At 45.5% G+C, this 10,000-nt stretch overlaps 1 protein-coding gene across 1 annotated transcript in view; it reads left to right on the top strand.

The window, feature by feature from the left end:
• Positions 1–8,707: 8,707 nt before the first annotated feature.
• The window catches only part of clcn2a (chloride channel, voltage-sensitive 2a), a gene marked incomplete at its 5' end in the record, with an annotated part of 21,265 nt that continues 19,972 nt past the window's right edge, over positions 8,708–10,000 (top strand). The window contains 1 exon segment of the mRNA XM_084447069.1: positions 8,708–8,861. Within this exon segment, the coding sequence (XP_084303195.1) occupies positions 8,708–8,861 (154 nt within the window).

Here is a 10,000-nt window from a genome sequence, read left to right as displayed (position 1 = left end):
CTCATGAGATGGACCGGAGGGGGGGAAACAGAGATGAAATTAAAATGTCTCATGAATATGTATTTACAGCGCTCAAGGACAAGCATTAGGGAGTTAAAACCGTTATTTAATGTGTCTCAGGTCGCCCTTGCCATCTACTCATGACCAAAGGAATGAATTGTAATTATGAGAAACTTTTGAAGCTCGTACCAGCGCATGTGATCTATGGGGGGTTGTGGGGGGGGGGGGGGGGGGGGGTTGTGGTGATGCATTGCACCGAGGCGCTGCAGTAATCTGGGTGTTGCTAGTCACCTGTGTGTGTGTGTGTGTGTGTGTGTGTGTGTGTGTGTGTGTGTGTGTTGTAATTGTGCTTCGCTACAGTTGTCTGTGTGGTGTAGCCCGTTGTGGTGTTGTGTAGCCGTGTGGTTGTGTAACAGGCACTGCAGCAGACTGGCTACTGATCGGAGGGGCGAACACGGATCGTTTAACCTGCTCCTCCTCAATCTACCTGCTGCTATCCCAGGGGGCTGTGCGCCAGATGCTCCCTGATTGAAGTGTTCCAGGGCCACTAATGGGATGGGCCCACTAACGGGGCTCATTTAAACCTCTAGTGTGTGTGTGTGTGTGTGTGTGTGTGTGTGTGTGTGTGTTAGGGCTGCTCGATTAATCGGCTTTAATCTAGATTAAGATTTGGGCTGTCAACGATCATTAAAACATTTATTTATCAAGGTCAAGGTTCACTATTTGTCTCCCATGGGAGAAATGTATCTAATCCAAAGAACATTGTTAAAAAGAAAAGCCACTGTCAACATTTAATAAATTAATTGTTATCAAAGTCAATGTATAATTTGATTTGTAAAGAAAATGTTAAAACTTTTGATTACAAAAAAGAATTAAATTAATAATCGTGTTAAATAATCGTGATCGCACTATCAATCAAATTAATCGTGATTATGATTTTTGCCATAATCGAGCAGCCCTAGTGTGTGTGTGTGCGTGTGGGTCAGGCAGGGGGACCTTTTTCATTAGTGTTCCCATATTCACAAGTACGTTCTGTGTGAGATCCACAGTGTGTGTGTTTGTGTGTGTGTGTGTGTGTGTGTGTGTGCTCCGTGGGTGCTCTGGTGCCAGTATGCGTGCACTTACATGTCCAATGCCAAAGCAAACGTGTGCTTGTGTGTGAGAGGTTTCAGATTTGTCAGTTTTGGACCTGCAGGCCACCGAAGCACTGTGCGCTTAAATGTTTTGTAGCTAAAATGTTATTTTCCAACTTGTGGTCAGTAGAGGGGCGGAGGAGGGGGGGTTGTTAGGCTGAGTGCTTGGATGAGGGGCTGCTCTCTGCGCGCGATAGGTAGAGTGGCACTTTTTAAACAGTTGGAGGGCAGAGTGGGAGAGATGAGCTATCTGACACTAGGGCCCTCTCTCTCTCTCTCTCTCCCTCTCTCTCTCTCTTCCTCTCTCTCTCTCTCTCTCTCTCTCCCGCTCTCTCTTCCTTTCCCTCTCTCTCTCCCCCTCTCTCAACCTCTCTCTCTTCCTCTCTCTCTCTCTCTCCCTCTCCCCCTCTCTCTCTCTTCCTTTCCCTCTCTCTCTCCTGCTCTCTCTCTCCCTCTCTCTCTCTCTCTCCCTCTCTCTCTCTCTCCCGCTCTCTCTCCCTCTCCCTCTATCTCTCTCTTCCTTTCCCTCTCTCTCTCTCCCCTGTCTTCTGTCAGCCAGGAGCCTGGGACTGGCCTGTCTTGCTTTCCCACTTGCTCATGGGAGCAGAAAGCAAGAGTGTTGGTGGAGTCTAGGTCGTGATGCCCATCTCAATGAGAGAGAGAGGGAGGTAGAGAGAGAGGGGGGGGGAGGGGGAGAGAGAGAGAGAGAGAGGGAGAGAGAGAGAGAGCGCGGGGGGAGCTGCGAGGAGAGAGCGAGCCAGGGTGAGAGGGAGGTGGGAGGGAGAGATGGATGGAGAGAGCGAGTGACAGAGAGAGACGGAGGAGGGAGACGGTGTGAAGAGGCGCGCTGCTCGTCTCAGTACGCCTCCAGCATCTTGATATTCAGATCAGGGGACTATTTACAGCGGGAAGGAGTGGCAGGGATGGGGAGAGACTTCAGAGAGAGCAGGGAGAGACATGAAAGAGCCAAGATACAAATTGGGGTTTAGAAAAGAGAGAGAGAGTGAGGGAGAGAGAGAGAGAGAGAGAGGGAGAGTGGGTTAGAGTGGGTTGATGTATGAGCTGTTGTGCTACACATTACGTATGATTGAGAACATTTCATTTCAAGCAATTGAAACAACTGTTGCAATAAACCCAGAATACTTTGTGTGTGTGTGTGTGTGTGTGTGTGAATGAATTTGTGTTTGTGTGTGTGTGTGTGTGTGTGTGTGTGCATGCATGTGTGTGTTTGTGTGTGTGTGTGTGTGTGTGTGTGTGTGTGCATGCATGCACGTTTGTGTGTGTGTGTGTGTGTGTGTGTGTGTGTGTGTGTGTGTGTGTGTGTGTGTGGTGCATGTCGGGGCTCTGTACACAAGGTGCTGACAGCTCTACCTGTGTGAGGTGGTAGACAGCTGCCCGGGCCGGTACCAACACTGTAGGCTGTCAGGGATGAGGGAACGCTGCCAGATAGCAGACGTCTCCCTACAGAGAACACGCCACTACCCGTCTCCACGCCACTACCCGTCCATATGTTCACCAGGAACTCTAATGATCTGCAAATGCCTGTGAGCACAGCAATGATCACTTTTATTTGGCCCAAGATCGGCTCTTTCTTCACAGCTAGACTGGGACTCAATCTACATCGGGTGGTTTTGGGGGGGTTTGGGGGGGGTTTTGCACAAATCCAAATTATGAATTGCAAACAGCGAACCTTTGCCGGCGCAGACTTTTCGCTGAGACTAGCAGGTTACTTACAGCTGGCACTCAGGTGGGCATTCTGGGCACTGATAAGTTAACACAGCGCTGCTTGTGTCAGCGACCAGGCTGTGTCAGCAAAGATTCACCTTTTGCTTTGCCGGTGGCAGAGGCACACACTCTCCCAGGCTTGCGTGACAGTGGAGTGGATTTTTTGACTGCTAAAGGGGGAATGGTAAAAGACACACTGATGCAGACCTTTTAAATCGACAATTGGAGTGAGAATCTCCGAACTACAGTAGATTTGACCAAACAATATACTGAACATCCAAGATGACCTTTCCCCTCTGCCGTTTTCTGGCTATAATCAACACACTAATCCCATCTAATTGATTCAAGGCAGCTAATAACAGAAATTTCATCCATGTTAGAATGAACAGGAACCTCGCAGTTACTTTGAATGATTGAAACCTCACTTGAAATGGGTGTTCCTGGTAGAGGTCTTCTCAGGTCTAAAATGTGGACCCGAAACCGAGATGGACCCAAGACATTCTTTCCGAGATCCGATTAAATCTGATCATTTTTAAAAATATGTAGGCTATATCGGACCCGATTTTGTCCGAGAGCAGGAGTAGGACAGAGACCCGAGACCCGAGTCGGATCGGGTATTTTACGGATCCGACAGGTAGTAGTAGCAAGTAGCAGTAGCATTAATCGCTTAGGCTGTCAGGGCTGTTGGCTTGCATGCTGTTGCATCACAGTTGGATGGAATTGCGATTTATCCTCTCAATCTCGACAGGATCGATCGCTGTTTTGTCAGGCTGTGATGTGGCAGCATGGAAATGAAACGGCCGTAAATAAATAAGGCTACACAAAGCTGACGCTAGGTTTGACCTCTTTATATTAATTTTCTTTCAGCTTATTTTTCACAAGGTATCCTACTGTGGCTGCCGTGTCTCCGCTCGCGTTACGCCCGCGGTCTCACTGAATTCGCGTCATGCGTTTCTCTCGGATATTACGCATAATGATAAACAGACCCGGGACCCGAGGTAATAGAATCGGATCCACCCGAACCCAATTGACCATAATAAAAGCGTGGAAATGTGGACCCGGACCCGTACGGGTCTCGGGTCCGGTTCGGGTCCTCTCGGATTTAGCCGACCCGTGAAGACCCCTAGTTCCTTGTGACGGGGCCCCTGGGCTCCATTTCATTATATGAAGACCACATTTGGCTCTCATAAACCATGTACAGGTATAGTATAGCCACCATCCTCTTAGGGGATAGAGAGAGAACATTTACAATATTTAATGCTAAGCATTTCATACAGTAATAACCGCATTTTGTGCATTCAAGATCCCTGAGTCTTGTGGGCAGCAGATTAGAGATACACCGAGAAGTTATTATCTGTATCTGTTCAACCAGCAACATTATTATCTGTATCTGTATTCAGAAACCGGAAGTGGATGCATTGAATCTTATTTTTTCTTTCTAATATTCATAGCCAATGCAATTTTTTAGCCTTCAAAGCATCACATTGATTTCATTTTGCCATATAATTAGTTCTGAAATATATTTTCACATCCTCATATTGTACTTTTAGACTCTGGTCTAACAAAAGGACAGCCATTTCCAAAGTTTTTTTTTTTTTCAACAAAAAAAAGACTGTTGGATTTAAGATTTTAACTGCTAAAATTAATCGGTTAGAATTCTTATCAGCGGTTATCGGTTAAAGGGTTAACTGCTAACATCCCTACAGGACTGCAGGATAAATATTGAGAGAGAGGAAATTAGAGAGACAAGATGGAGAGAGACGAGAGGGAGAGAGACAGAATGACAGATAGGTAGCCTAATCGAGAACTCATCATCTCCCTTGCCTCTGGAGACTATACATCTGTATAGTCTTAGAATGTGTCGTTTTTAATTATTGGCTAGCATACGTATGTGTTAAAGGTACCCAATGTAGTTTTTGACCACTAGTATGCGCTCTAGAGCAAATTTGAGAAGGTGGTCCCCGAAAATCGTGTACTACGTCATTGCGTCAATACGCAGAGCACGTAATAGTGATGTTTCACACATCTTTGTTGTTTTCAAAACATTAGCGAAATATCATTTTGCGAAGAAATTACAAGGTAGGAAAGACATTCAAGTGATTCAACATGTTTATTAGACTACAAGGAACCATATAATCGAGGAATTTCGAAAATAAACAAAGAACTGATTGTTTTGATTCACGTTTCGTTGGGTACCTTTAAGTTCCAATTTCCATGATCCATATTGGTGAGGCCATTTTGTAGGCTAGCATGTCTGCCATTGTGGGGTGTGTCCAAAATCTAATCAAAGTATTGTGTAGCCTACTGTAGAATGGCTGTCCAAAAACGTTGGCTTAACTCTTAAGCGCTATAGCGCCAGGGTGGGAGGGTGCTGTACTACCATTTCAGATGCCAGCAGTCACATGACTAGCAATGTTCACTCTCACACATGAAGCGAGCAAAATGGAGTTGGGACAATGGGACATGAATGAAGTGCACTGCAAAATGTGCAATGCTGTCTTAAAACTTACAGTAGCAGCAGTACTACAACCATGGAGGCAGTAGTATCACATTCGTAGTGAACATCCACAAGCCACATTTCGTCTCAGATTGAGCGTAGCCTATTTTTTAAGTTATTGTATTATAAGTCATTTTTTAAGTTATTGTCTAGTTGACAATAACGTTGCACTTATCTAACGTTATGACTCTAGCCATGTCTTTTCTCCCATAACGCAATGCAATGGATAAATCAATTCCGCCGGTGGAACAAGCTTTGAAATCCATACTTACAAAACGGAACTTGCCGCTTGACCTTTCAACTTTATCTGACAACGGCTGAGTGAAAATCTGTCCTTCTTACCGCCTCGCTATAGGCATTGCCAGTGGTCTCTTATCGGATTAGCTCGGCGTCTCCTGTGACTCACTCAACAACATAATACACTAATGTGGATGACACATGATGATGACGATGTTTTTCCCCCCCGAATAATATAGAGTAACAGAGGATAGAAAAAATCTATCAAGGTCGTATTGTTTCCACAGGAGTGGGTACCTGTTGAATATGTACAGTGTTTCCACAGGAGTGGGTATCTGTTGAATATGTACAGTGTTCACAGAGAATCCGTGGCAGGACTGATCGTCAGAGGGACGATCGGTCGTCGAAGACACTACCCTGGTACAGTATTACAGTACCCATATAGTAGCACTGCAGCCCCTTAGCCCAGCATCTCTGGGATGCAGCTTCCGCCACCGGCCTTCTGGAGGCTGCTGAGTTCTCAGGGGACACTGGGAGACGCACGGGGGCGTCTTGGGGGGCATTTTCCACTGCCTCTGTGCACCGGCGGCATCACAGACGAGCTCTACAAACCTCGCCGCTGGCCTCCCATAGCTGTTGAGTCTCCAAACATTGGCTCAAAACTGTCATCAGTACTCTGCTCCAGCTCCTATGGAAGCTTAATACCCAATCGGTTGATTGATTGATTGATTGATTGATTGATCGCTGTTATTAAATTTGCTTTTCTTGTCACACAGTCTAAGGGCTTAGTCATTTGTGCCAATAATAGAGCCCCAATAATAGAGCCGGCTTCGCTCATCATAAAAAGAAATTCTGCATTTGCTCCACAGGCACTACACCATTGGCTATATTTTCTGTACAGATAGTTATGACTCCCCTGGACCTATTTATTGCATATATTGGATTTTTTTTTTTACAAAAATGCAGTAAATCGAACAGAGCACCTTTAAGCTATTCTGGTCCTTAATGCAAGTCAAACTAAATGTATGCTGTTTTCCAGGGCAATAACCACTGATTCTGTTAGTATGTCCGTACATGTATCTACTATACTGTAGGTGGTGTTATAATCGAGAGAGTCTCCGAATATAAATACCTCACCATCTGGCTTGGTGAGAAATTTTCATTTTAATATCCTGTAGATACCTTGTCACCAAACTGAGACAGAAAATTGGTTTCCTTTATAGAAACATCTTGTTTCTCTCTATGTAGTAAAAAAGTTGATTGTTGAGGCAGTCTTCCTCTCAGTTCTGGATTATGGTGACATTATCTACAGAACCGCTGCTACATGTACATCTACTCTAAGGCGCCTTGACATAATCCAGTATCACTCTGCCTGAAGATAAATCACTGGTGACAGATTCGGTACCCACTTCTGTGTCCTTTAAGCAAGACAGGCTTATCCTTGGCAGATAGGCGTGATAAAAATTGATTTTTATTCATCTTTAAGACCATCTCAGAAATGCTCCCTCCTTATATTTCTTCCCTGTTTTAATGGAAATCTAGTCTGTACTACACCCGCGCTAATGGCTTACTTATGCTTAAGGTACCACACTCAACATGGGAAATCAACTTTATTTTTTAATGCTCCTTCATCATGGAATAGTCTGCAACACACTTTACAATATAGCACTCTACCTTCTTATGGGAAGTTCAGAGCTCAATTATTGAGCACCCCTGTCTCTACCTGTAATTGTGTTTATTGATTCTTATGTGGTTTTTTAAATGTAAACTCGGCTACATTGAAAGTGAGGATTTGTCCTCAATTGTATCTCTGAGTACTAAATAAAGGTTATGAGTGAAATCCAAAAAGAAACTAAATCCAAAAAGCGTTGAGGCCCCTTGAGTCAAAACCGATCTGGGAAAAACTGCTTTTAGTTATTGTGTTCCTACGGGGCATGGCATGCGTTTCAAGATCTTCAAATTGGATGCCTTAATCCCATTAGGCAAATTCAAAAACGTACTAAATGAATTGTCTCAATCCCATTGTCTCATAATCCGCCTCTGCCTGCACACACGGCGACTGCTAACAGTTTGAGCAGGCCACACCCATGCCTCGTAGCACCGTGCGCCGTTCTGGATAGAAGCCTCTGATGAATCTAGAGAGAAATGTCCATCATGTAACATCTACAGAGTTTCTACTTCTGTCCATTGATTGTCTGCTTGGTCCCACGTGGACACTGTGTAGCCGAAAGTGACAGGGACAAATGCTGGTGCGTGTGCTGAACCATTGGGGTAGTAGGAGGTCAAGAGGTCACACTTAGGCACCGTAGGGGGGCCTCACTCTGGAGGGTAGGGTTCACAGTCTCTGCGGGAAGCCATAAAGAGACACACAACCCCGGTTTTGACCAGTAGCGATGAAGATGTCAGCGTCCTGGGGTGACAGGCCATAACTCATCCACCAATCTAGCTTCGGTACGGACTAACCGGACAGACTATCAACCTGACAAGGGACTACAGATGAAAATTAGCCTGTTGGCTATATCTGGCATATTTACATTTATGTATGTATTTATTTAAATGTTTATTAATATGTGCTGTCCCTATTTTAAATAAATAAACTAAACTAAGCTAAGCAGAGGAGTGGGGGCTAGAAGGCTCTACTTAAGTCTACACCAAACCTTGAGACTGTGATTTGGATACAGCAGGCATACAGGCCAGACAGAAACTGATTCGGATTCCGGCAGCTACCCAAGCAGACAGATACTGTGATACCAGCAGGTACGGGGGAAGACAAAGTCCTTGACTTAGCCCCAACAGCCACGCAGCAGGCTAGCAGCAGTAGCAGCGAGGAAACAAAGACTAGGGCAACATCCAGTGTTCCATGTGAGTGCATCTCTGTGAAATAAATCTGTCATCTGTCGCCGCTTCCAATCCCGTGTTGGGCGATTTCACCAACAACTCTCGCGTCAAGAAAGGCGATTAACGTCATGGTTTATAACTAGGCGGTGCCGCACATCTTTATTAACGCTTACAAAAAATCACACGACGCAGAACAATTACAATACAGTTTCAAGAAGACAGCAAAAGCCGACACCTTCCTCTAACCTCTTGTTTCCTGTCCCCTGTGTGCGGGCAGATGTATGGCCGGTACACACAGGATCTGGGTGTATACGCCAAGGAGGAGGCGGCACGCCTGCGCGATGGCGGGGGCCTGCGGAGGACCGCCAGCGTCCGGAGCCGCGCCGCGGAGCTGCTGGAGTACGAGAAGGACCCCTGCGCCAAGTGCCAGAGTAAGCGACCGCACCCCCGCACGCCCCTCCATGGCCTTAGTTGTTATTAAGTTTCTACATTTTCTGCCATGTATCAAACTGAATTTAGACTCCATTAGTGCCTATAATATGACGGCACAACTTCTGCTCTCTGGGAAACTAAGTTAAGTAAAGTCATTTGGACACATAAATGGACTATTCCTTTGTCCTGTCTTTGGGTGGGTTGACGTTGCTGTCATTCATTCAGTCACATATTGATGATCGAGAAGCAGTGGGAGGGAAGGAAGGAAGGAAGGAAGGAAGGAAGGATGGAAGGAAGGAAGGAAGGAAGGAAGGAAGGAAGGAAGGAAGGAAGGAAGGAAGGAAGGAAGGAAGGAAGGAAGGAAGGAAGGAAGGAAGGAAGGAAGGAAGGAGCAGTATTTGAACAGGCCAGGGAATTATCCATATTTTGCAGTGACCTCCATGTGAAAGACCATTCCTCTCAATGTCAAAAGTGCCCCCTCTACTGGCAGTTAATTACCTTTTAAAGAGAGAGAGAAGAAATGTGTGTGTGTGTGTGTGTGTGTGTGTGCGTGCGTGTGTCTGTGTGTGTGTGTATGTCCCTCCTGTCTCTACTGTGTGTGTGTGTGTGTGCGTGTGTGTGTGTGTGTGTGCATTTGTCTGTGTGCGTGTGTGTGTGTGTGTCCCTCCTGTCTCTTCTCTTTCATTCAATCTGTTCACTGCTACCATATATTAGTCTGTTCTTTCCAGATCAGTGCAGATGGGGGCTATTGATGTATATGTTTGTGTGTTTGTGTGTGTGTGTGTGTGTGTGTTTCAGAGAAGGAATTAGGGAGGGAGAGAAGGGGAGAGAGTGTGTGAGAGAGAGAGAGAGAGAGACATTGTGGCTGTATTCCAAATTGCTCTCTATCACTCTCTTTGACCTTGCAATCAGTGGTCCGATGCTGTCTTGATAGGTGATAACCATAGTCCTACATTCAAATATCTCATCTAGCTCACTGGAACAGACATCTATTAGAGCTACTTACCTCTAAGTTGTTTAGCAGAGTTTTTAGTCCGTAGGGTTGGAGTGGTACATGACAGAGTGGTACATGACAGAGTGGTACAGGACGTTCTCTAACTGAGCAATGCAACACTTTAGAGAGGAAAGACAATTGAAA

The sequence above is a fragment of the Borostomias antarcticus genome (assembly GCF_949987555.1).
Source record: "Borostomias antarcticus genome assembly, chromosome: 12".
NCBI lineage: Eukaryota > Metazoa > Chordata > Actinopteri > Stomiiformes > Stomiidae > Borostomias > Borostomias antarcticus.
This window is presented reverse-complemented; position numbering and strand designations above follow the sequence as displayed.